The 27,831-nt window shown below is 40.2% G+C and overlaps 1 protein-coding gene across 1 annotated transcript; it reads right to left on the bottom strand.

The window, feature by feature from the left end:
• Nucleotides 1-1,053: 1,053 nt before the first annotated feature.
• EFHB (EF-hand domain family member B) lies at nucleotides 1,054-27,831 on the bottom strand. The gene is given in 15 exon segments (XM_052773577.1): nucleotides 1,054-1,218; nucleotides 10,694-10,875; nucleotides 11,416-11,622; nucleotides 12,004-12,208; nucleotides 13,021-13,172; nucleotides 14,600-14,667; nucleotides 16,460-16,543; nucleotides 16,919-17,048; nucleotides 19,066-19,176; nucleotides 19,794-19,974; nucleotides 22,394-22,537; nucleotides 23,448-23,510; nucleotides 23,831-23,968; nucleotides 24,441-24,508; nucleotides 27,801-27,831. Coding segments are annotated over 15 exon segments (1,929 nt in total).

Raw genomic sequence — 27,831 nt, 5'->3', positions numbered from 1 at the left:
TATACCAAGCTCAGTACTGTAGGAAAAGCGTGAACATTCCAATTCACAATTACAGATTTCAGTATTACTTGCTTTCCATTGTTTATTCTTATTGGACTTCATATATATTCACTGAGATTTCCATAATAATCCTCAAGTGCTTTTCATTTATGAAGATCCCTTTTCCCAAGAAATTGCATTGGTCACAAGCTAACAGTTAGCTCCCAGTTAGCTGGGAACAGAGCCCTCCAAAACTTTTCTGACTACCTAGCCTGTGTTTTTCTGTAATGTGCACATACACCTCTAAATATCCATTCTTTTTCTTGTTTGTGAAAGCTGAATACTACTACCTAATAGCCATAAGCTTGCATAAAGAATATGAGCCCTCTGCCACACAACTGGGCATTTATTCTTGCACTTCTTAATCCACTGGTTCTTATGGAGTCTATTTCATGACAACACTTTAGATCCCACACCCATGACTATGCAGTTTCCTTAGTATCTTACTGTAAAGCACTTTCTCACATGAATTTTTAAACATGTCAAATAACTTACCACAACCAGATCTCTGTTAGCTACCATTTTGTTGACAAGAAAATATGGAACATTAGAAGCAAGACAAGATGCCACTCTATGATAATAATCTTTAAGATGTCTTGAATATATGAAATATTTACCTTAAGTACTTTCAAAAGTGTCCTTCCATTTATAAGAGAAAAAAATAAATTAAAAAAGCAAAATGTGTCCATGCTCGAAGTATTATTATGTTTATGTTCAAAGTATTATTTAGACTTAGAAACACTGTAAAAAAGATAATAAAAAATATAAGATAAATATTTGCATTCCACTTACAAACATGCTGTATCCTCTTTTATTCCTATGGATATCAGTTCCTACTAACTGTAACAGAAGCAGGAAGATTCATATATATATGTGATGAGCCCACTATTCAGAAAGACAATAAACAGTGAATTCCAGTTCTGTAAACACATGTTATTGAAAATGTTTATTGTATTCAGCATCAGAATTGTGACTGATGTCAATTTAAATAAATGCAATGCCCAAAGACTAGAATTAGCAACTGGGTTTTGTGGGTGATCCATGTATCTCATCCAGTACATTCCTGATGCTTTCTACACAAACCTCTTCTTTCTGATGTTTCATACAGGCTTGCTTCCATATCTCTTCAAACCTTTCATCTGAAATGTTCGCACCAACGTTGTGGAGGATTCCTGCAATCTACAAAATAAAGTAATTCATGTAATTCTGGTCAGCATTTTTGTTAAACTATATAGTCTGGCTTTTACATATACTAGCAATCTCTGTTTCCCAAAGAATATTTTCCTGCTCTTAAACAAAAACTACAGACCACATCCTGCATCCTTAACCAAAGAAGTTCCTATTTAAGTAAATCTGAATCTTATTGGGATGAAAGCTGTGGTGTACAAAATTGTCTTTAGTTAATAAAGTAACGTTGATGCAACTTCAACATTGGAAAAATCAAACAGAAGATTCAGGGAAAAGTAAACATTTTTTAAAAGCCCTAAGTCAAGTCCTGTTTATCCATTGTATTTGTACTGTTTGCAGTTATCAACATAAATCAGATTACATTATTGTCTGCATTTCACAGCAAGAATACTACACGCAAGATCTTCAATTGGTATAGATAAGTGAGTGAAGTGACTAAAATGAAATGGTTCACTTTGGGTCTTGCTATAGTTTTACACCAAAGTAATTAAGCAGAATTTTTTTTTTCTGTATTTTTTCACTTGGATGCTTCCTGCTGCATGCTCATTACACTGACCTGTATTAGAGGAAGGTGGCTTCAGAAGAATATTAACATGACTTGTGCTTTTGTTAGCATTAGCAAATGTTTGGCTTCTTCAATTGTATCGTGTGTGTGTGTATGTGCATTATGTTTACGCTCTGGAGATTTTATGCATGCTTTGATAAAGTAAGACCTTTAACACAGTCAAATCAACCTTCCTTGTTATCTTTCTCTAAAACTGTCTTTTGTTTGAAACTAGGACAATAAATATAGGCCTGATCCACAGTACAGCAAATCTGCAACTTCATCTTAGCCAATAAATCTATGACATTCATGCCAGCTGAAATTACAGGAGGAAAACATGAACTAAATTTTGTTTCTTTAAGCACAGGTGTTGTTTCAGTTAAATCAATAATATTACTCATGAGGAAAACAAAACAGATTTGATCTAATGTCTTCAACAAGCTAGTGAAATTTAAAAGTTAAACTAAAAGCAATATTCCATTACAGGATACCACTGCAGGGACAATAAAGGACTACATGCTCTTATAATTTGACTTCACCATATTAAAATACAACTCTGTCCTGGCTCATCAACAGCCATAAAATAATCACTGTCTAAACCACAGACTATCAAGCGTGCAGATGGTGTTAAACTGACCCTTATCTTTTATCAACATGATCATGTTGAATATAAATTACATACTATTACTCAGTTACCTAACTTCTATTCTCTTCAGTAGACTAGGAGGAACTCCAGCGGAGAAAACACCAGATCCTAGAACTATTTTTTCTTTTGCAACATGAAGAGTCACCTCGTGAAACTGCTTTATAGTCAGAATTTGCATTCATTTCTACAGGCCTATACTAAAACTGGTAGTATTAAATGACGCTTGGCTTTCATATAATAATTTCATTAGCTATTATATGTTTGAAAATATTAACGCTCCATATTAAAATAAATCAAAGACCCTCACTAAAATACTGAAACAGTCCGTTTCATGAGTATAGGGTGATTTAACACACTCAGAGGTGGTTCCATACTGAACTCTGTATAGCATGTATAGTCTACAATGGAGTATGACATCTCAGGCCACATTATAACTTCAGAGAAGAGTTCTATCTAGTGCTTGACAGGTATAATGGGCTTCTCAATGAAGCATGAATTCTATTTACTGTTAGCTATATTCTGCATGCACAAATTTCCTGCTTCAGAGCTAGATTATAAAATGGGAAATGCTCATGTACACAACATTCTGACAAGCTGTTTCATGGATATGTATAGAACACGACGCCACACCTTTTATATCCCCAGCCACTAACTAGCAACATTCTTTTCTGTAAAATATATACTCAAGTTCCAGATCCACTTTCAAAGTGACTGAATATAATGACTAGTAGAGACAGAGAGGTTGTCAAGGCTTCTTTTTTCATTTTAGATTGGAATTTCACATTTTGTTACGAACATCTTATAAATTGTATTTCAGGTAATTAAGTTATCTCTTGGTATTTTTTTACTAGAAAATGCATACAAATGTTGAAGCAAAAGAGTAAACAATACTGAAGAAGAAGCAAAGTTGGTTTAGTATTTATGTGGGAGGAAGTCTGGGCTGTGAGATAACAGTGGTAGCAGTCCCCAGAGATATCAGATAGAAAAATCACAGTGTCCCCAAGTAAGTCCCTACAGTATCACTTCCTATCTTTCTCTTCAGAAATATGAGATGGCACAGCATTCATGTGTGACTCCCTATATCCTCTTTCACTATACAAGTCCTTTGTAGATCTAAGCCTACGACCGTGACTCAGCAGAGCACTTAAAAAGTATATTCAAGCAGTTTACTGAATCTGCCATTAGCAAACCCTGCAAGTTTGTTTGAGGAGAGACACCTTGGGTAAAATTTTCCACTGAACATCCAACCCTGTGTGATAGAAACTAGTTTTACACACCTGTAAAAATCTTCTTGTGGGGCTTTTTAAGACACCTACTCATAGAATCATAGAATAACTTAGTGAGAAGAGATCTCTGGAGATCATCCATCCAACCACATAATCAAAGCAGGGCTAACTTTACCACTAAATCATGTTGCTTGGGACCTTGGTCAGAAATTTGAGTATGTGCAAGTATGGAAATTTCACAACTGCTTTGCTCTTCTCACATTGCAAAAATGATGAGTCATAGACTCTTAAGCCCTAGATTAATTACCAACCCTCGTTTGACACAGCATTTGAGCATGTGAGTAGCAAAAACCTGATGTACTTCCTTATATTACTTACTGAAGTTGGATCTCAATAAAATTAGTATCTGCCACCTTTATGAATAATTTCAAATGTGAAAAGTACATATTTTTCAGATAGTTGAATAGATACAAAGAAAGATGGTAATGTTGCAACAATGAATTTTACAACCTGTTTATTTGATAATATGACCTTCCACTCCCACATGACTAGAGGTCCGTTTATATTGGAAGAATATTCTGAAGAAATGCACTATACCTCTGCCTTTGGTCTTGTTTTAGAAAAGTGTAGTGGGTTGACCCTGGCTGGATGCCAGGTGCCCACCAAAGCCGCTCTATCACTCCCCCTTCTTAACTGGACAGGGGGAAGAAAATATAACCAAAGGCTCGTGGGTCAAGATAAGGACAGTTTAATAAACCGAAAGCCAAGGTCGCGCGCGAAAGCAAAGAAAAACAAATGATATTATTCTCTACTTCCCATCAGCAGGCGATGTCTAGCCACTTCCTGGGAAGCAGGGCTTCAGTACGCGTAGTGGTTGCTCCTGAAGACAAAAAATGCCCCCCTTCCGTCTCCCTTTACTTAGCTTTTATATCTGAGCTGACGTCATATGGTATGGAATATCTGTTTGGTTAGTTTAGGTCAGCTGTCCTGGTTATGTCCCCTCCCAAGATCTCGCCCTGCCCCAGCCTGCCGTTGAGGGGGGGGCAAAAATGTTGGAGAGACAGCCTTGATGCTGTGCCAGCACTGCTCAGCAGTAGCCAAAACACTGGTGTGTTATCAACACCTTTCTAGCTACTGATGCAGAGCACAGTGCTATGAGGGCTGCTATGGGGAGTATTAACTCCATCTCAGCCAGACCCAATACAATCTCCACCCCTTATTCCATACCATTTGCATCATGCTCAGGTCCCACATAATTTAATACAGATATCTTCTAACCATGCCATTGTATTTAATTCTCATTACTGAAATCCCTTCTTACCAACACTTACAACTGAAACTACATACTTAAACCACTTTTATACCCAACATACAGATTTATACATTCTTATTAATTACTATCCCCTGTCCTTTAACAGATAGATATTCCATGGACTTCTTCCACTCCTCCAGATGTTCACACACAGGTTATGACTTGGGCCCCATCCATCAAGATGAGTGGTCAGGACAGGAGAAGCAGTATGTTCGATCGTTGGGCACCAACACCGGCTTGGTTTGGGTCACCGATGCACTTGTCTGGTTCCTTACGAAGTTCACTCCTCTGCAGTTCAGGTCATTCCTGCTACATTACTTCCTACAACATACAACTCACATCACAGATTATTTTTCCCTCAAGGTTAAATGTCCTTGAGGCACACACTGGGTCTCCCCATCCTTCCGCATTACCCACCAAGTACACCCAGGTCCCTGAGCAAAGACAATCCCACGAATGGGTTTGCCTTTTCCCATGGGAGGAGAAATCCACACTGCCTTCCCCAGCCACTTCCCCATGTGCACTACGGGGACCTTATCTCCTCCCACAGTATGTAGGGGTTTTGTTTGGGCAGGACCAGGACGGTTAGCAGACCCTCTGGTGTTAACTAGCCAAGTGGCTTCTGCTAAATTTGTATCCCAATGCTTCCATGTCCCATTGCCTAGCGCTCTCAACATAGTCTTCAACAGTCCATTATATCTCTCAATTTTTCCAGATGCTTGTGGGTGATAGGGTATGTGGTACACCCACTCGATGCCGTGTTTCTTTGCCCAGGAGCTTATGAGGTTATTTCGGAAATGAGTCCCATTGTCTGATTCAATTCTTTCCGGGGTACCATGTCGCCATAAAATTTGCCTTTCGAGGCCTAAGATGGTGTTTCGGGCAGTGGCATGGTTTACAGGATATGTTTCTAGCCAACTAGTAGTTGCTTCCACCATCGTGAGTACCTAGCGCTTGCCTTGGCGTGTTCGTGGCAGTGGTCCAATGTAGTCAATTTGCCAGGCCTCGCCATATCGAAAGCCCAGCCACCGCCCTCTGTTCCAGGGAGACTTTACTCTGGTGGCTCGTTTGATTGCAGCACATGTTTCACATTCATGAGTGACCTGTGTGATGGCCTCCATGGTCAGGTCCACCCCTCGATCACGAGCCCACCTATATGTTGCATCTCTCCCTAGATGTCCCGATGTCTCATGGGCCCAGCGAGCTACAAATAGCTCACCCTTACGCTCCCAGTCCAGGTCCACCTGAGCTACTTCTATTTTGGCAGCCTTGTCTACCTGTTCATTATTTCGATGTTCTTCAGTGGCACGGCTTTTGGGCATGTGAGCGTCTACATGACGTACCTTTAAAGTCATGTGTTCTACACGGGCAGCAATGTCCTGCCACAATGCTGCTGCCCAGATGGGTTTACCCCTGCGTTGCCAATTGGTCTTCTTCCACTGCTGTAGCCACCCCCACAGGGCATTAGCCACCATCCAGGAGTCAGTATAGAGGTAGAGTACTGGCCACTTTTCTCGTTCAGCAATGTCTAGGGCTAGTTGGATGGCTTTCACTTCTGCAAACTGACTTGACTCACCTTCTCCTTCAGTGGCCTCAACGACTTGTCGTGTGGGACTCCACACAGCAGCTTTCCACTTCCGATGGTTCCCTACCACATGACAGGATCCATCAGTAAACAAAGCATAACACCTTTCATCTTCTGATAACTCATTATATGGTGGTGCCTCTTGGGCATGAGCCACCTCCTCAGGCGATGCTCCAAAATCTCTGCCTTCTGGCCAGTCCATGATCTCTTCCAGAATTCCTGGGCGGTTAGATTTCCCCAGTCGAGCCCGTTGCGTGATCAATGCTATCCACTTACTCCATGTAGCACTGGTTGCATGATGTGTAGAGGGGATGTTTCCTTTGAACATCCAGTGTAGCACGGGCAATCGTGGTGCCAAGAGAAGATATGCTTCTGTACCAACAACTTCTGAAGCGGCTCGAACCCCCTCATATGCTGCTAGTATCTCTTTTTCAGTCGGGGTGTAGTGGGCTTCTGATCCTCGGTACCCCCGGCTCCAAAACCCTAATGGTCGACCTCGGGTTTCTCCTGGTGTTTTCTGCCAGAGGCTCCAGGTGAGACCATGCTCCCCAGCTGCAGTGTAGAGCACATTTTGTACATCTGGTCCTGTCCAGACAGGCCCAAGAGCTACCGCACGAGCTATTTCCTGTCTGATATGCTCAAAGGCTTGTTGTTGTTCAGGGCCCCATTCAAAATAGTTCTTTTTCCGCGTTACTCGATAGAGAGGGCTCACAAGCTGACTATAACCTGGAATATGCATTCTCCAGAACCCCACAAGGCCTAGGAAAGCTTGTGTTTCTTTCTTGTTAGCTGGTGGAGACATAGTTGCTATCTTGTTAACCACATCCATAGGGACATGACGGCGTCCATCCTGCCATTTTATTCCCAAGAACTGAATCTCCTGTGCAGGTCCCTTGACCTTGCTTTTCTTTATGGCAAAACCAGCTTTCAGAAGAATCTGAATTATTCTTTTTCCCTTCTCAAACACTTCTTCTGCCTCGTTGCCCCACACGATGATGTCATCTATGTATTGTAAATGTTCAGGGGCATCGCCTTGTTCCAGTGCTGTTTGGATTAGTCCGTGACAAATGGTAGGGCTGTGCTTCCACCCCTGGGGCAGTCGATTCCAGGTGTATTGGACACCTCTCCATGTGAAAGCAAACTGTGGCCTGCACTCTGCTGCCAAAGGAATGGAGAAAAACGCATTGGCAATATCAATTGTAGCATACCACGTGGCTGCCTTTGATGCCAGTTCATACTGGAGCTCTAACATGTCTGGTACAGCAGCACTCAGTGGCGGTGTCACTTCATTCAGGCCGCAATAATCTACTGTTAACCTCCACCCTCCATCAGACTTTCGCACTGGCCATATAGGACTATTAAAAGGTGAATGAGTCTTGCTGATGACTCCTTGGCTCTCTAGTTGATGGATCAGCTCATGGATGGGAGCCAGGGAGTCTCTGTTTGTCCGATATTGCCGGCGGTGCACCGTCCTGGTAGCGATTGGCACCTGCTGTTCTTCAACTTGCAACAGTCCCACAATGAAGGGATCTTCCGAGAGGCCAGGCAGGGTAGATAGCTGTTTGATCTTCTCTGCGTTTACAGTGGCTACACCAAAAGCCCATCGGTACCCCTTTGGGTCCTTGAAGTACCCTCTCTTGAGGTAGTCTATGCCAAGGATACAAGGGGCCTCTGGGCCAGTCACAATGGGGTGCTTTTCCCACTTGTCCCCTGTCAAGCTCACTTCAGCCTCCAATACAGTCAATTCCTGGCATCCCCCTGTCACTCCAGAGATCCAGATGGGTTCTGTGCCCCTATACACTGATGGTACCAGCGTACACTGTGCACCAGTGTCTACCAAAGCCTTATACTTCTGTGGGTCTGATGTGCCAGGCCATCGAATCCACACAGTCCAGTATATCCGGTCATCCCTTTCCTCCTCCTGGCCGAAGGCAGGGACCCTCTATTGCTGTTCCTCATCAGAGTATTCACTGTCTGACCCTTGCGGTGCCAGACCAGAAGTCCCCTCACCAGAGTCAAGGGAGGTCGTTTCAGTTCTTCTATGCCTGGAGGATCGCTGATTGCTTTCTTGGGCCTCTACAGCAACGACACTGACAGCCTTCTTCTTGGGTGACCCCTTCTTAACAGCTGTCTTCCCTCTCAGTTCACGTACGCGGGCTTCTAGCTTAAAGGTGGGTTCACCGTCCCACTTCCTCATGTCCTCCCCTTGGTCACGCAGGAAGAACCAGAGTGTACCACGTGGCATACGCCTTGGGCTCCCTTTCCCTCTGACCGGGGCAGGAGAGGACTGATTTCTTGGAGCGTCCCTAAGAGCCAAGGCACTGTCCTGTAGGGATGAGGAGACACAGAGATTTTCTTCAAAGTTTTGGAGCCAAGACGACACTTTCTCCACAGTTGGTGTTTCCATATCTGGGCAATACATTGCTGCCAAGCTGTTAGAATATGACGCTGGGGCACCTTGAATCACCTTTCTCCACATGGCCTGTGTGCACAGGACATCCTCTGGATCTTTTGAGACTTCCTCATCATCTAGATCACTGTAGATGACTTCCACCACTGCTAACTCTCTCAGGTACTGGATGCCTTCATCTGCGGTAGTCCACTTTTCTGAGGAATTCACAAGATCTTCCTTGAATGGATATCTTGCCCTCACACTTGAGAGGAGCCGGCTCCAGAGACTGCAAATTGCTGCCTCTTTTCCAATTCCTCTTTCAATTCCCCGGTTTCTAGCGAGGGATCCCAGCTGTTGGGCTTCCTTGCCTTCCAGTTGCTGACTGTCGGCCCCGTTATCCCAGCATCGGAGCAGCCAGGCAGCAATCCGCTCACCTGGCTGGCGGCTGTAGTCTTTCCGCAAGTCCCGAAGTTCTGAGGACGTCAGGGACCGGGTAGTTTCCGCTTCCTGTCTAAGTTCCCTCACTCCTTCCTCCAATTTCTTTATCGAAGGACCAGCTTCTAGATTAAGCCTTTCCTCTTCTTCTTCTTCTTCCCTCACTAATCGATGGTATGGACCTGTTGATCTCCTCATCCACTGTTTCTTTTTCACTATTGGGGCAATTACTGTAGTTGTTGTTGTTGTTTGGGTCCCTGCCTCGAGCATGGTGTCCTCAGATGCAGTCTGGGTCCCTGCCTCAACCATGGTCCTCTGAGAGTGTTGAACTATGGCTCGGTAGGCATAGGCCAGGCCCCAGTACAGTGCGAGAAGCTGCTGGTTTTCATTGGGATAGGCAAGGCACCCTTCTATCAGGTGGCGCGTCAGTTTGCCAGGGTTACTTGCCTGTTCAGGTGTAAAGTCCCAGATTATGGGAGGTGATAACCGTCCTAGGAATCTGCCCAAATCCTTCCATATACCCTGCCACCCAGGGACCGGTCGCTTGAGGGCACATTTCAGTATTGCCTCACCCAAAACTTGTCTTCTCTTATACCAGGACGAGACCAGATTCCACAATACCCATAATATACTACCAGTATTAATTATTAGTACTGAACAACTCACATAAGGGTGAACAAGGACCTCAGGAGCCTGCATAATAAAACCATTCACATCAATGCCCGGTAGGGAGAGGGAGATGTGTTCCCTCATCTCCTCCACAAGATAGCTCCCACAACACAGCAAAGCCATCAGTGCCAGGACAAAGCACATAGATATTATTTGTATTAGCATGTTCCCGAGTTCCTTCATTCTCCCCACAAGATAGCTCCCGCAGCACAACAAAGCCATCAGTGCCAGGGCAAAGCACACAGCCATTATTTGCGTTACCATGTTCCCAAACTCAGCAAGGTAGAGATAAGCAAGCAGGCAACAAGCTCCGTGACCTGCACAGGAGCTTGCCACTTAATAACTAGCTATGGCACGTTTAATGCAAAACTGCCGTTGTCGTGCCCCACGTTGGGCGCCAAAAAAGGACTGTAGTGGGTTGACCCTGGCTGGATGCCAGGTGCCCACCAAAGCCGCTCTATCACTCCCCCTTCTTAACTGGACAGGGGGAAGAAAATATAACCAAAGGCTCGTGGGTCAAGATAAGGACAGTTTAATAAACTGAAAGCCAAGGTCGCGCGCGAATTTGATTTGTTTATTTGATAATATGACCTTCCACTCCCACATGACTAGAGGTCCGTTTATATTGGAAGAATATTCTGAAGAAATGCACTATACCTCTGCCTTTGGTCTTGTTTTAGAAAAGTCTCTTTCATACACTCCCTTTTGACTGTAGACAGAAGGGAATAATAATGCATAAGCATTGGCCTCATCACCATAATTAGTTCTGTCACTGATGCGGCGAATTTGAGGAGCAGGAATATCTGAACGAATAGTTGGAACACCGCACACTGGATAACCTGTGCAAATCAATCAACAGGCAGCATGGAAAAGCCTGTATGTAAAGATAGTGCCAGGGAGGATAACGCATTTTGTATGAAATAAGAACAAATTTGATACTTCATCTCACATCGGTTCAATAACAAGTTACATAATGTTCTTCCTCATCTCTTTTTTCATATTTTTAGAATTCCTGGCTTCAGCTACATCATGAAACATGACAACAGGAAATCTTCCAGTAATATTCTAGTATGTATCCAGTACTTCCAGCTGAAAACATCTCTAGGTGATTCCAAGAAAACACTGTTCTCCTAAAATTACTAGCATAATTTCTCAAAGACATCTAGATTAACTTCCACATTTTGAATGGATTAACCATGCCAAACATCCAAGCCATGCCAACTTCCAAGCCACAATCCTAAACAAACTTAGTTTAGATAAATTAATTCACTATTGCACATTAGTAGAACCTGTAGCAATACTTTTTAAAGTTGTTCCTGATTTTGTCTTAACTTGTCTCACTTTCTCAGAAGTCAGAAAGTACAGCCCACTGTACTTACAGGTTGTTGGGAGACCACCTACTACAGCATTATACTGAGAAGAAGTTGTTTGATAATTTGCAAATACATGCTCTGCTGATACTGTAAGTGTCTTTGGTGCCTTTTCTGAGCTTCCCAGTTCTTTTAACACAAGATCTTCCTGCTTCAGCAGTGGCTCATCATTTATCTTTGTGTCTTCCGGCAGAACAGGAGCATCTAGTTTCTTCCCTATAAACAAAAGTTATTGTACAGCCAGGATGTATTATCTGCACATTATAGACTAAGAGGTAAAAACCATTGCTTGAATCCTAAAATCCTAACTGAAAAACTATAAAGTAGGTAACATAATTAATCCACATTTCTGATAATGATTCTAAGAGATTTTTTACTTCCTCCTGATTTATGGGACATTCTCAACATGCGACACAGAACTCCAGGGTTCTGAAATACATTTGTATCTGAGGCTCTGCTGGTGGTAGGCAAGGATTAAATGCACTCCCCAAATCCCACCCTTCTAAAGGAGCACCCAGTCTACAACAGCAATCTCCTTTCAATAGCTGTTGTAAGAACAAGATCATCTCCACAATTTCCCAGTATTAAGTCATCTACCTTTTGTAATTATTTTTTCTTTAAACTCTTTAACAGCCATTTTGTTTTTCCAGTTCAGAAAGTTTGCAAACTCCAGATAATTAATCAGACCATCTTTATCCAAACAATAGTCAAATAAGGAATCCAGGAGTTCATCATCTAGATTCACATTAAGCTGAAAACAGGACTTTCGTAGGTCATCCTTGTCTATCATTCCATCACCATTCTATTATAAATAAAACAAAACAGTTGTTATAACAGCCATTATAAAAAGGCTCCACCAAAAGGAACACATACACATACATGGTTATATATATATATATATATGTATCTCTCTATACCTCACCAGGCACACCATTTCAGAAGAGTAACATTGCTGAGTACAAAAAGAAACCCTGAGTAATTTAAAAATTAAAAATCTGCATATTAAAGTGTCAATAAATAATTTTCAACTTAAATAATACAGTGATTTGAGAGTGAAAGAGTGCAACAGGGTATTGTGACAAGATAACAATCTAATCATAAATGTTGAGGCAAAGCCAAGACTTCTTTTGAAAGTAAGGCATCAATCATTCTGTACACATTACAATTAATGTTATATATGAAATATCAATTTTTTTTTTTTTCCAGAGAGAAAAAAAGGAAAGATCTGAAATTCTGATGCTTGGTGACTCAGTCAAAAAGTACAGCTTGGAAGAAAATATGAACATAATCCCTTCAACCACTTTTCTTTTAAGAAGAAATACCAAATTTTGAAGAGCAAAAAATGGTAAGATTATTCCTGCTCACATATCCCTTGCTCGCTGTTAACTTGGATATTCCAAATACTGTTGTGAAAGGCTCCAAATAGTGTTGTGTTTAATGCCATAGCATATCACAGTAGATCAAACGTCCAATAACTATGAAGTTACCTTCTCTTTACAATCTTCATCTATATTTGCTTTGCTATGCTTATGTTTCTTCATGTCTGTATCTCCATAGCACAGGAGTGCTAATGTCACACACTCCTTTACATTTATACTTTTTCAAAGCACTAACCTTATCATAATGCCTGAACGCTTCTACTAACATGTCAAAATTCTCATAGTTAGCTTTCTTCAAACTTCGCCGAACTGCAGTCAAGACACCTCTCTCTCTGTCTTTGCCACAGAGGAATTCACATGGAACCCGACAGTGAAGAAGATCACCAACTCATATAAAAATAAACGCTTCCTCAATTAGTTGCACATATACAGAAAACAGACTTTTTTTTTCAATGGCTTACAGTCTTAAGGAAAAGGAGAATTTCAGTTTCAAGATGCTGATTTTCAGCACTGCTGAACATCTGATACGGCCAATGCATTAAAAGATCAAATGGTCCCTATGATGATTTCTCTACTCACATGCAGTTAATATCAATAATTTTGAAACATCTTAATATGGCTTCACAAATCCACCCACTGCTTCCAAAAGCTTCTGACAGCAGTAAGAGTTACTCGATGTCCAGATAGTTGAGAACAGAACAAAAGAACATATATTATTAATCTATCACTTCCAGTCTGTCATATTTCAGAACACTTACAAGACCCAATGGGAAAGTCAATGTAATATTTCAGATAATTATATACCATTGATTTCTCGGATGACAATGTACTATTTTCGTGTTACTCTTCCCATTTTCTAGGTATCCTAACTTTATTAATATTTTTGAACACTTTGGCACACTGAGCTATAGTCTTCCAAGTCCCCAAGACTCCAAGGTCACTATTTCTAGAGTGCAATAAGTTCATTCAGACTCCAATAACAAATAGAAGTAGCTCACCTAATCCCCTTCTAACAGCAATGTACTTGCATTACTTTCTACTTGTTAATGAATTTTTTTGTTCAGTTCCTTCTGCTGTTCCTTATAGGACAAGCATACCTCCACATTTGAAATATTTAACTTCATTACACTACATAGTAAAGCATGTCTAAAAGCTTATGCAGAATTTGAACAAGCCTTCTCTGGTCTTGACTAATTAAATAACTTTGAGCCACTTACATTTTTTGCTGCCTAACTATTCACTGTATTCCCTAGTTATTAAACATAATGTTAAAACACCATCAATCCCAACATTGACTGTTTGAGTTGACTAGCTTTCAAAATTTTGTCATAAAGAAAATTAATAATTTTTTATTTTCATTGTTTTCTGTCTTCCTGCTACCTTCAAAAAGTTATCATTCTTATTTATTGCTTGTTATTTTTACTCTTTTTGTAGAAGTGCTGGAAAAATCATTGAGAGGAAAGACACATAATTGATTTAAATAGCCATTTTAACTTTGTCACTTAGAAGTCAATATGAGTTTTCTGCCATTTCCCATCTTGTTTATGTTTAGATACAGAGGCTTTAAAAATCAACAAAAACCAAAACAACATGATCAACAAAAAACTAAAGTTTCTTTATTTCTGGCATTCATTTTTTTCCCACTAGCAACTTCAATTCTTCTCAAATATCCCCTCCAAAAATTTACTGTCACCATTAAATTTTTGTACCTTGCCTCTAAGATTTTAGGAGAATTATATGCTATACAACCAACAGTAATTACTTCAGCATAGTTTTATCAACAAGGTAAGATTTTATTCTGCCCCTGAACTTACCATATTCATCTGGATGGAGTAACATTCCAAATGTATGGCCTGGGGGAACATTCATTGTTTCTGCTATACTGTCAATAAGCATATTTCTTTGTTAATTGTCAAATAGTTTATTAATAGCCAAAATAAACCCCATGCTATTATTAAAAAAGTGCTCATCTGTTATATAATGAGGGATGATACACATAGTTCACCTGAAATTTGTTTATCAGTACTTTGTTTCAAGTTGCCATTCCAGAAAAGCATCCCTTTATATACCTGTTTAGAACATTTGCTGTTTGTAATATAACACAACCAAATGTAAACATTAACTTTTTGAACATTTATACTCATTAAAAGGAAAAACATTCTATGCTAAAGTATTTTTTTTTTTCTAAGACAATGACAGAAATGAGTGAGAAAAGTCCTTATAACATACGAGTCAAATAATAGGAATGTTTAGGACAATCGAGATCTCCAACTGAAATGACGTCTCCAAATAAACTACTTTTGGCTAAAGTGGAAAAATTGAATCACACCTCTGCTTTTTCACATGCAATTCTGTGTCTACCAAAACAAGCAACCAATCTGGAAAACTGGGCCCAGTTTTATTTCCCAGAAAATTAAGATGCTGTTGGTAACATTAAAGAACTGGCTTTTTATTTCTTAATTTGAAAAAGATGTAATGTTCATTTTATCTCTACGTTACATTATTAAACTGTTACATGAATCAGAAATCTCCATCAAAATTGAAAACAGAATGAGTGCTTTGTTCTAAAATACAAAGCAAACAAACAAAAAAACCCCACACAGAGATGGAAGCACTATAATCTAAAAACTACTATGAGTATTTTTCTTTTATCATTTTCATATTACACATAGGATGTGGATGGTGTAAAATTCACTAAATAAAATTAGGTTAGCCTGCACCTGTCCTGTAATATTAGTGCTGGGTTTGAGCTTGCACTGCAACCCATATTCCCTGACCATACTGCCTCATGTTGCTCACGCTCCAGGTCTACTTCACAGTAAGCTAGGGCACAGTGAAGGGGAGAGGAGAAACTGGCTTACATTTGTGTTCACTCCTTACAGGTACCATGGGCATAATTCTCCACAGTCACTTAAGCCTGTGATCCTGAGCTTAAAATTAAATTTTGCTACCAAAGTCAATAAAGTTTGTGAGTCTTCAGACACAATTTTGAAGAAATCTAGAGCATCTGCAAAGACAGTCTTTGTATCCATTCAGGAACCCTAGATTTTAGCACAGCTGTATCCTGACAACACTGTACCTTAGGACTACTGTAGCCCTTCATAAGCACTGTTTTGTAAAATTAAAAAGCTGTTCCAGATCACCTGAGGTTTATGAAGCAATGAAACTATTTGACTGAGATTGATACATGCTGCTAGATAATAACACAATTTAGTTCCATGTCCTTTTCCAAAGAAGTAATAAAGTGAGAATACAGATGATGAAACAAAGATGACCAAAAATAGTGTCAGTGTAAGAAAAATGGTCACATCCCTAAATAATAGGTGAGACATTTCAGTTCTTTCAAACCTTCCTAACCGCAAAAGACGGGGGGGGGGGGGGGGGGGAATGTTACACTGTGCTTGTAATTTCCTTGATGCAAATTGATCAACTCAGACATAGATCATTTAAAGAGTAAGACTTAACTTTACCACATAGACACAATACAGCCCTCATTAGTAACTTGTGTACTTATCAGCCTAATTAGGGCAAGTAGAAAGTCCCTTTTTGTAACTGAGTGCTGCAGTGGAAGCATTGAGCGCACAGTTATAATATTTACCTAAGAGAGAAAAGATATTGGAGACTTGGCAAATGTGAGTGCATCTTGTTCTTGGAAGGTATCTCTGCTTACTTACGGATCAAGAACTTTTCCAAGCTGAGGTTGAAATTTTTCCTTGAAATCTTCACTTCGTTTTGATACAATTTTTGCTGCTCTCTTCCTACAAATTATGAAAATAACTCACACATATTTGTTTAACAATATTCAACAATTTTTCAATAATATTAAAAAATATTATATGTTAGAAGGAAAGAGCAACTCCTCTGCAAGACAAACACAAATTTAGTAATTGAAAAATCTTGCTATTTAAAATCAAAGGTGTCTTTACGTAATGCTTAAAGACATGCCAAGTGCTATTATACTATGGTAGAACTGTTTTGGGTAAACTATTCTGAAAATTACTCCCTGCATTTTCTATTCACTTCAATATAGCTAAGGATGGGATTGCGAGATGTAAAATTATCTTCAAATATGAAGACTTACTCTTCTTGAGAACTCACACCATTAATTAACTAGTTAACTCATTGCAACTTACAATTGCAGATCATAGAGCCAATTTAAGGATTTGGATACACTTCGCCCATCTTTAAAGTGAGGGGGTTCTATTCCATAAACAAAAGACTTGCTGAAGTTTGGCGAGTCATACTTCCTATTTATTGCTTCCCCTGTGGAAAAAGTAAGGATTTCAACCTGTATAAAACACCTCAGGAAGAAAAATGTACTCAGTATCTTCATTCTTAAGACAAAACAATGAAGAAACAAAAGTAAATAACTTATTAACAATTGTGTTCAATTAAAGATAACTGATTTGCATTCCCCATGTTTATTAAGTAGTTAGGAATAATCTCATTGTCAAAAGTGAAGATAAAAGGCAAAATGAAAAGCAAAAACTGCTTCAGTAGTAAAATAGTTGGATGTCCTTTTATGTCTGACTAAAGACTAGCCCAACAGAATTAATGAAAAAATACCAGATAGCCTAAGTAGTGAGGGTCATGCAAACAAATCACTTTATAATGTCTGTACCTGAGCAGAGTTGTGTACCATTTAATTTACTATTTGTTAAAAAAAAAAATGCTAAAAGGGAAAAAATGTTTTTGAGGTGCTGTACTTTCAGATATATTCTTGCTATGTTGACTTCAGTGGAAATTTTGCCACTGACTTCACTGTAAACAAGATATTACCCTACTTTTTCAAGAATCTATTAATCCAGTCTTGCCTATAAAATGAGGTTTCACATACAAGAATATCTCATAAGTACTCTATGTAAGTGAGCTGCAAGCATGTTTCTTGTCACAGAAAAAAAAAGTCATTCCTTTTCTTCAAGCTCGTTTCAATCATCTTTTGAAAATAATGGCAATTAGAACTTTCAAAAAATATTATTCACTGCATGCTTTCCAATAAGGGCTTCCTCTGGCTGTATGGCAGCATGGAATTTTTATGTTATTGTTCAAAATTGGGGCACATAGTTGACTTTTTTTTTTTTTTTTTTGCTATCTGTCTGTTTTTGGCTTGGCCTCTCCATGATCCTGTGGACAGAAGTTACAAAGGAGACAGAAACAGATAATGAACAATTCCATTAAAACACCTAAGAAAGGTGAGGAAATAAAATTACATGTTTGGCTAATTTGTACTAATAGTACTTGCAATAGAATTTCTCAGTGAGAGAACACAGTGCTGTAATTTCACATCTACGTAACTATCTCCATATAAAATTTACATTATTACAACTGAAACATCTGTATTGCAGTTTCTTATATGTTTGGCCTGCACCTACAAAACTGTCGGTTATAGTGCAGTAGGCAATTTTATTATAATACTAATCTTATAGAGCAGCAATATAAGTCTCTCAGCCTAAGTCAAAGTGATGGAACTGGGAAAAATAGAAGTGGCTGCAAAAGTAATACGTGTATTGCATTTCAGAGTGCTATTTGCGTATCAGTCGCTCTGTTCCTGTGCAGACCTATGAGATAAAGGGTAACCATCCCCGAGCAGACCACTTCACACAAATACAGCTCCCAGAGGCTAAAGCAGTGGGGGCACAGCCCACCAGAAGGGCAGAGACAGAGGCTGTGGGACAGACTCACAGGCAGGATGCTGTAGGCTGAGGAACCTGCATTCCAGAGAGCCACTCAGCAGCCTGAAATTCCTTATAACCAGAGCTTGATGCTGAGCTCCCCCATCAGAAAGTCTAGCTGCCCTGAAATTCTGTTTGGATTCCGATAAAAAAGAGGAACCAGAGGTGAAACTACTGGAATGGGCTGGGTTCACAGTCTGTGGCTTTAAGCCTGAGATTGTTCTCAGTAGCATAGACAATGTCAAACTCAATAAGCAACCAGAGCATCTATGAGTTTCTAGTTTCCTGGAAATACTTTGCTTTTCAAACAGCACCCAAAAGAAATCAGGCTTCCAACTCCTTCATTAAGTTCTTACACTGTCTAATACACCCACCATGAAATGATCTACCGTTCTAGAAACAGGTCACGGTCTCTCAGTTGCATATAAGTATTTTTTTCACATCATTACTTTTAAAAAGAATTTGTATTATATATTAATATAGTATTAAAAAGTAATAGTTTATATCTCAAAAAATAGTATACAATGTGTTGAAGACACGAAGAGGAACAATTACCTTTATTTATATTAGAACTTTTTATGCAGATTAGTATCAGCCTTTGAGCTTACCCACATAATAATCACTGTGTGACACAATGTACAGATCGTGTCCTTCTCTGGCTTCTTTATCCACTTCCTCAAAAGTTTTTGGTGGATTTATAAGCTCTCCAGCTGATACATCTGGAAAGTAAGGAATAAATATATGGTTGGGGGAGGTAATGGCAATGGGTGTTTTGGTTGGTTGGTTCTTAATTTTAAACAATATCTTCTTAGAAAAGATGCTAATACTGTGGAAGAATGATACTTCTTACCACATTTCTAGTCAATCTATAGGAATCTTACAGCAAAATGACACGGGACTAGGGAAAAAAAAAATTCACAGAAACTGTGATGAACATAACTGTTGCAAAAGAGTTATATGGTCAACACATACATGATTTGCTCCAATCTATGGAGGAAAGATTCACAGGTCAAGGTAGTATCTTTTATTAGACCTATTAGAATAGTTGGGAAAAAGAAGGTAAGTTGTCAGCTACCTAAACAGTTCTCTGGGGAAATCTGCAAAGACAGATCTGGAACAGAGCCAAAAGCCCTACTAGTTACCAAATGTCCTCAGTTGCTTGTTTCTTCATCATAACTGAAAAATACTAATACATTTTTATGCCTTTCAATAACTGCTATAATAATAACTTTTCTATTAAGCTGGAATTGTTGGAAGCATAGAGTATGTGCTAGACACTAAATTGCAGATTATCTTGTATTTAGAAGAAATATGATTTAACGCTAAATTTTCCTACCTTGGATGACTTTTGTTCCAAATGTAGTATTAATTATATCCAAGCCCTTAGGTAACATAGAATATTGATCATGTGATCTGCCCAAGGATGCTTGACGATTACTAAAGTAGATTGCTTCTTTTTTGTCTCGTATTTTTTGTTGAAAACTAGTTTTAGGAATTGGATTTATCAATGAGGCTGCCTAAAGACATCACAAACAACACAAGAGGCAGGAAAACCACCAAAATTTATTAATTCACACATCACCATGGCTACCCCCTCACACACACACACGAACAAAAGTTTGATCGTAAGTGTTCTAATGAAATCTTATATGATTACACTGTCATAATTTTATCTACCAAGTTGCAAAACAAAACTGTATTTTGAGAAACCACTAATAATCAATGCTATGCTAAACCTCCAGCTAAATAAAATACATATTGTGAAATAAAATACATATTGTGAGACAGAACGTTGTATTTTTATGCGAGTTTTTCCACTTGTTAATTTACAAAATTTCAGACTGCAGCCTTTCTGTTCTTACTGTATATTAGAAACTGTAGTCAAATTATAATATGACCAAAAAACTTAAGTGTGAAAATTATTATAGTTATAACATCTTTGGAACGAAGTCTCCTGGTGCTTATGATTAAAAACACCTACTGACTAGCAGTTAAGACTATCTGTTCTCTAAACAGCTACTCCCAATTCTGCTGATGCAGAATTTAAAGATAATGTTTCAAGATATACACTAATATTGCATCCTAAACCGACATACCAACAGAAATTACTTCAGCAGGGTTTTCATAGCTTAGCACTAGGTTGGACAAAATTTTTTCTCAGTGTACACACTGTGCTTGGGTCAACAGAAGTTACCTGTAAAATTAGGTCAACTTCAAGGGAAAAAAAATCTCAAAAAGACAGTTTCAAAAATGTCAAAACAGGGTATTTTGATCACCACAAATAATTTGATTTTTCAGGCTACCCATCAAAGTAATGGGGACTCTAGAGAGGGTTTATTATTAGACTCTTGTGAAATGTTATATAAAGAAATACTGAAAAAAGTAGTAGCAAATACAATTGATCCAAACCCAGGCTTAGCGAACTCACTAAGATTCCAACTCTTCCTCAAGTTAATATTTAATTAATAATGCAAAGTGAAACAGTCTTCAACAGACAGTACAGGCTAAACAAATCAATCCGTTCAATGTAAAACTTTGGAGGAGGGACACCAAAAACCTGATTTCTTTTTCATGTTGGATAAGCCTATGCCCTGGTTTCAGCTGGGATAGAGTTAATTGTCTTCCTAGTAGCTGGTACAGTGCTATGTTTTGAGTTCAGTATGCAAAGAATGTTGATAACACTGATGTTTGCTGTTGTTGCTAAGTAGTGTTTAGTCTAAAGTCAAGGATTTTTTCAGCTTCTCATGCACAGCCAGCAAGAAAGCTGGAGGGGCACAAGAAGTTGGGAGGGGACACAGCCAGGGCAGCTGACCCAAACTGGCCAAAGGGGTATTCCATACCATGTGATGCCACATCTAGTGTATAAACTGGGGGGAAGGCAGGGGGGGGATCACCGCTCGGGGACCAGCTGGGTGTCGATCGGCGGGTGGTGAGCAACTGCACTGCGCATCATTTGTACAATCCAATCCTTTTATTATTGCTGTTGTCATTTTATTAGTGTTGTCATTATCATTATTAGTTTCTTCTTTTCTGGTCTATTAAACCGTTCTTATCTCAACCCATGAGTTTTACTTCTTTTCCCGATTTTCTCCCCCATCCCACTGGGTGGGGGGGAATGAGTGAGCAGCTGCGTGGTGCTTAGTTGCTGGCTGGGGTTAAACCACGACAGCCTAACAGATGTCCTACTCAACATCCTCTAATATCAGGACTTATATGTTCCAACCTGAAGACTTATTTTTGAGACCTGAACTCCTCTTTGCCTCAACTTCTTAATTTGTAAAACTGAAAACAATTAATTTACAAGCCCAGCTGATGAAATGCATCATAAAAGCGTATTTTACTAGCACAACTGTTATTTTTAGAGAATGTAACAATAATTATGTGATAAAATCACCAATGATCAGTTGTTTGATTACAGACTACAAAAATAATTTCTGAAGAATACACACAAAATAGTCTGACATATCCAAACCATCACTTTTTAGCTAACAAAACCTGTTTCAACCCAGAGATAAGAAAGAATACATAATAATTACACTGAACTAAGCACGTTCTCAGATAGCAGTTCTCTTGCTCAGAGCTCAGCAGGTTTTAGCTCTGCAATCAGTAAAGAAAGCAGCAAAATTTGTGGGTAGGAGACTGTTCATTAACTTAAATGTTGAAATGAAATGAGTAATTCAGCAGTCATTGCAAAAGTTAAGACACTGATAAGATAAAAGTCACTGGATTTCAAACGTTTTCCTATTTCAACTATGCTAATTAAATCCTATGAATTGACCTCAGAATTCAGATAATCCACAACAGCGGTGAAATGCTGCAGTGTAAATAACCCAGCTATGTACCTTTATCCCTGACTATGAAGAAATCAGTTGCTCTTATTAAGGACATTCTTAAGCAGTCCATTCTTAAACAAAAGTAAACAAGTCACATTCTTACACTGAGTGAAGAACGTGACTCTATGCCATGTGTCAAGTGAGCTGCAATATCAGGATCATCTGCTCTGCCATAGAATATTCTTTCAACACCAGGAGCTGGATTTGTTGTATTTCAAAACTTTCGCACACTAGTTGGAGTAATGGGCTATATATAAAGCAAAGCAAAAACAATTTTACACGAGATATTTGCAAAATATTAATGGAAAGAAAATGTACTGCAGCCATTTCAGTGTGATTCCACAGAGATAAGAACAAAATATGAGGATGTTTTAGGGCTGTAACACATGTGTATGCTCCTGCAGATGCTGATATTCTGAACATAAGGTCAACACAGCCCAGCCTAATTTTGCTAAACCAGCAACAGAAGTAACGAGAGAGTTGCTAAGTTTCAACTGTCTGGTTCCATCTTTAAGATGGATAACAGCTTCTTCACATACAGTTCATGAAACGTAGATGTTACATTTATCAACTTCAGAAACTTTTAACCTGATTCACAACAATTCCACCACCACTGAAGCAATTTCAGAAATTATTTTAACCACAGTTTTGGTTATTTTTAATTACCCATTTAAAGGGAGAGTAGCTATTTAAGGGACCCGTTTGTGTCTCAGTATCCTCTGACTCTTCAGGGGCATGGGGAAGGGCCAGTGGGAAGCACAATTCTGAGGGGCATCCTTGATAAAGAAGAAGGATCTCCATCAGAAGTAATAGTAATTCCTAATAATAATCACTATAATTGTATTACTAGAGAAAAACTGTCTAAAACAATTCTACTTAGTCCCGTCTAAGCAAACATGGTGAAATTTGTAAAACATGCATGGTGAAAAAGAACTGCCAGAAGCGTTTTACAATCCTACCAGCAATTCTCTCTGATCCCAAGTAACAAAAACTAACATAAGAAAAAAAATAGTAGTTTCTAAAGAGAAGGGATGTAGAATAAGTGACCAAGATTTCACTGATTTTCTTTTTTTTTTTTAGGGTTTGTCTCAAAGCACAATCGCTAATGGGAAATCATTACAAAAGTTTCACAAGGAGCATCTGAAAAACCAACTCACCCTGGGTAAAACCTCAGTGAGGCAACTCGCAGCCGTATCGCCAGTGGGATGCAACTTTCCAGCCTACACAATACAATCAAAAAGTAAGGCATAACCAAACCCATTGTACTCATAAGCACAATAAGCCAAACTGGGATCTGCCACCTTGCACGAGATGTTGTCTTATTGTCCTCGTTCTGATAAAAGGGGGAAAAAAAAGGAGCCACACACATTTTTGGGGGAGAGAGGGGGGACCGAAGAGAAATACGCCTGCCTACCCCACACGTTGCCCCTCCTCCAGCCTCTTCCCCCAGCCCACGGCCAGACCCCGGCCCCAGAAACGCGCAGAAAGCGGGCGGGCGGCTCCGCGGCCACGGTGGGACCCCTTCGGCGAAGGCACTCACGGCCGACAGCTCAGGAAACTTGTCAGTGAACTTCCCCTCATACACGGGCCGCAGCATCCCCGCCAAGGCCGCATGCGGCCGCGGCGGCCGTTTACCCCACTCGCCTGGTAACGGCGGCGGGCGGCGCCACCGCGCCCCCTGGAGGCAGCGACGGGAGCGCTCGTGCGGGCCGGACGGCGCGGCCGCCCTCACACCCCGCCCGCCATCACCCTCGCACCCAGCACCCACCGTCCTCCCCCCTCACACCCCGCCCGCCATCTCCCTCGCACCCAGCACCCACCGTCCTCCCCCCTCACACCCCGCCCGCCATCTCCCTCGCACCCAGCACCCACCGTCCTCCCCCCTCACACCCCGCCCGCCATCTCCCTCGCACCCAGCACCCACCGTCCTCCCCCCTCACACCCCGCCCGCCGCCTCTCTCGCAACCCCTGGAGAAAGCCGGGAAGCAAAGTGCGCTCAGGCTATTTCATGTCCATCATGATCTAAGAAAATAATTAAGGTCCAACTGCAGAGGTAGTATGTTTCCTAGACCAATTACTAAAGTTCTTGAAAATCCACCAGCTTTCAGACAGGTGGGTTGAGTTTTCTTTGGGTTGAAAGAAAGTCTTACATGGTCAAAAGTCTGATCAAACTTTAAATCTTTAATTATTCTAATAAAAAATACAGCCCCTTTCACAACTGTTGTCACATGTATAAACATATTAATAAAATATTTTGTACTGAGACTGTTCCTCTAGAGAAAACTGCAACTCCCATCTACACAACAGCACAGAGGTGGCTGAGAGAAGCCTGTCAGCACTACCCATAGATCAGGACACGTGAACGCTCTTACTGTTTGTCTTAAATGAGTCAACACATCATATATCTAAACCACTGTATTTGCCTTTTAAAAACAGAGGCAGATTATTTCAGGAAAGCAGCGTGGGTAAGACTGAACAAGTTTCACCACTGTTTAAAAGCCCCTCAGCTCTTACAAAGACTTTTAGTCTCAGGTGACATTTAGTAAACTCCCCCCATCTTCCCAGCAAAACACCTAATTTAATCACACCCTGCTCCATTCTCTATAGACCCATGACAGCAAAACCAATTTTAGATAAACATACAGACCTCAACTGTAATTAATTAACAAACATTACCAGCTGTTGCCATTTTATTCTCAGCTCTAACATTTGTTTGATAAGGATTTAAAATGAAGGAAGCTAAATTAAAATTTAATTCTCAGGACCCTTTCCCACTGTATTGGGTCTGGCTGAGATGGAGTTAATACTCCCCATAGCAGCCCTCATAGCACTGTGCTCTGCATCAGTAGCTAGAAAGGTGTTGATAACACACCAGTGTTTTGGCTACTGCTGAGCAGTGCTGGCACAGCATCAAGGCTGTCTCTCCAACATTTTTGCCCCCCCCTCAATGGCAGGCTGGGGCAGGGCAAGATCTCGGGAGGGGACATAACCAGGACAGCTGACCTAAACTAACCAAACAGATATTCCATACCATATGACGTCAGCTCAGATATAAAAGCTAAGTAAAGGGAGATGGAAGGGGGGCATTTTTGTCTTCCGGAGCAACCACTACGCGTTCTGAAGCCCTGCTTCCCAGGAAGTGGCTAGACATCGCCTGCTGATGGGAAGTAGAGAATAATATCATTTGTTTTTCTTTGCTTTCGCGCGCGACCTTGGCTTTCAGTTTATTAAACTGTCCTTATCTTGACCCACAAGCCTTTTGTTATATTTTCTCCCCCCTGTCCAGCTGAGAAGGGGGAGTGATTGAGCGGCTTTGGTGGGCACCTGGCATCCAGCCAGGGTCAACCCACTACACCCACAAATGCAAGATGAGAGGCTCGGGCAGCGATTGCTCTCTGCTGACCGGGCCACCAGGCAGTAGGGGTGTGTGACTACCTGCTCCGGCTGTCCGACACATCGACAGTACATGTCAGTACTATGATCAGCTAGCTTCTAGCACGTTTGAAAATAGCCTAATCTTCTTCAGGTAACATATATTATCGTCAGCTATTATCTAGCTGTGGCCGTGCTCGTGCCCTTTTTCAAACGTAGGTGTGTTTTTCTGCTGTAGACATGGCTGTACCACACCACTAATATAGAACATCCACAACCACTTGGGAATTAAAGAAGCTCTTGTAAATTCTTAACGTGTTCAGTTCATTTCATATTTCAATCATATTTGTTGTTACTGAAAGTTTAGAGTGCTCCTGCCAAATAAAGCAATAATTGTTGGTAGTTCAATACATAAAATAAAACGATTGGTTACGTCTTGCCTTGTGATCCATTCATCTGTCAGGTGCAATTTCTATCTAGTAAAGGCTAAACTATGATTTGAACAAAACAGCAGGTGTTAGAAATCAGAGAAGAATTTGATCTGATTGAGAGGAGTAACTGGGTAAGGATAAAGCTGTCAGAACAAGAAGGCACTATTTATACAGAGGAAGAGCAAAGTATAGTATCGCAAAAATTATATGGTAATAGTAGGGCACAGGAAACTGGGAGTTGAATTTTTATTCTTATGTTTGTTGTATTTCTAGCTGGCTACCTGTGTTCAAGGTATTACCATTTATGTACATTCTGTTATTTCTTTTATTTTTACATTGTTTTTTTCCCCAGTAGGTGGCCACACTTGCTAATTTAAAGAATCCACTCAGCCCTGATGGAGTGGGTTGTGTCAAAGGTAGAAAAATAGGACCTGGCCACGTAAAAAGAATGCCTATTGCAGAAACAAGTAGAGCAGAAGTCCTCAGCCTTCTCTGTTTTGTGCCTCTGTTTTCTTCAGCAGAAATGCGGATCCTTATAAATCAATTTGAAACCTACTAACAATAGACATGCTTCTCTTAGTTATCTTTCACACGTCTCTTGGAAGCAGATCCTAAACCCCCTCAAGACCAGAAACCTGCTCTTAGAAATGCTCTCATTTGCTAGCCTCTTTGTGGAAGAGGGAGATGCCTCTTTGGCTGCTTTCCAGAAGAGATGCATCCAGGTGCCAGAGAAAGCAGGAAAACATTTTTATCTGCAGGAGCTGCTTCTATTGTAAATTACTGTGGATACTGTAGAAAACCAGCTAGTAACAAGGTAGAGAAAAATACATCTCTTTCACCTCCTATACAGAAAAAACTCTACTATTAAGCTGTAAAAAATGCATCCATATTTTCACCTCCTATCAGAAAAAACCCACATTCTTAAAAATGTGAATCTTGAAGTCACAGAAATGAAACTCAAATATAGTGGATGTATTTGGACAGATTTTTGCTTCATATACATTGCATTAAAAGTAGATAGGATTCAGCCTGGTAAAAGCCAGGCTAAGTGCATTCTCAGCATATTATGGCTGGATATACAATATGAGAAAGGGTAGTTGTCCTGGTTTCAGCTGGGATAGAGTTAATTTTCTTTCTGGTAGCTGGTACGGTGTTATCTCTTGAGTTCAGTATGAGAAGAATGTTGATAACACACTGATGTTTTCAGCTGTTGCTAAGTAGTGTTTAGACTAAGTCCAGGATTTTTCAGCTTCTCATGCCCAGCCAGCAAGAAGGCTGGAGAGGCACAAGAAGTTGGGAGGGGACACAGCCAGGACAGCTGACCCAAACTGGCCAAAGGGGTATTCCATACCATGTGATGTCATGCCCAGTATATAAACTGGGGGGAGTTGGGCGAGGAAGGATTGCTGCTCAGGAACTGACTGGGCATCGGTCGGCGGGGAGTGAGCAATTACATTGTGCATCACTTGTTTTGTATATTCCAATTCTTTTATTATTATTGTCATTTTAATATTGTTATTACTATCATTATTTTCTTCCTTTCTGTTCTATTAAACCGTTCTTATCTCAACCCACAAGTTTTACTTTTTTTCCCCGATTCTCTCCCCCATCCCACTGAGTGGGGGGGGAGTGAGTGAGCAGCTGCATGGTGCTTAGTTACCGGCTGGGGTTAAACCACGACAGTAGTAAAAAGCTAGAGTTTCTTACCTCTATTTTCTAGGTGTTTTCCTAAGTTCAT

This window comes from Harpia harpyja, chromosome 1 (assembly GCF_026419915.1).
Source record: "Harpia harpyja isolate bHarHar1 chromosome 1, bHarHar1 primary haplotype, whole genome shotgun sequence".
NCBI lineage: Eukaryota > Metazoa > Chordata > Aves > Accipitriformes > Accipitridae > Harpia > Harpia harpyja.
The sequence above is the reverse complement of the archived record's forward strand: the minus strand, read 5'-3'. Positions and strand labels throughout refer to the sequence as shown.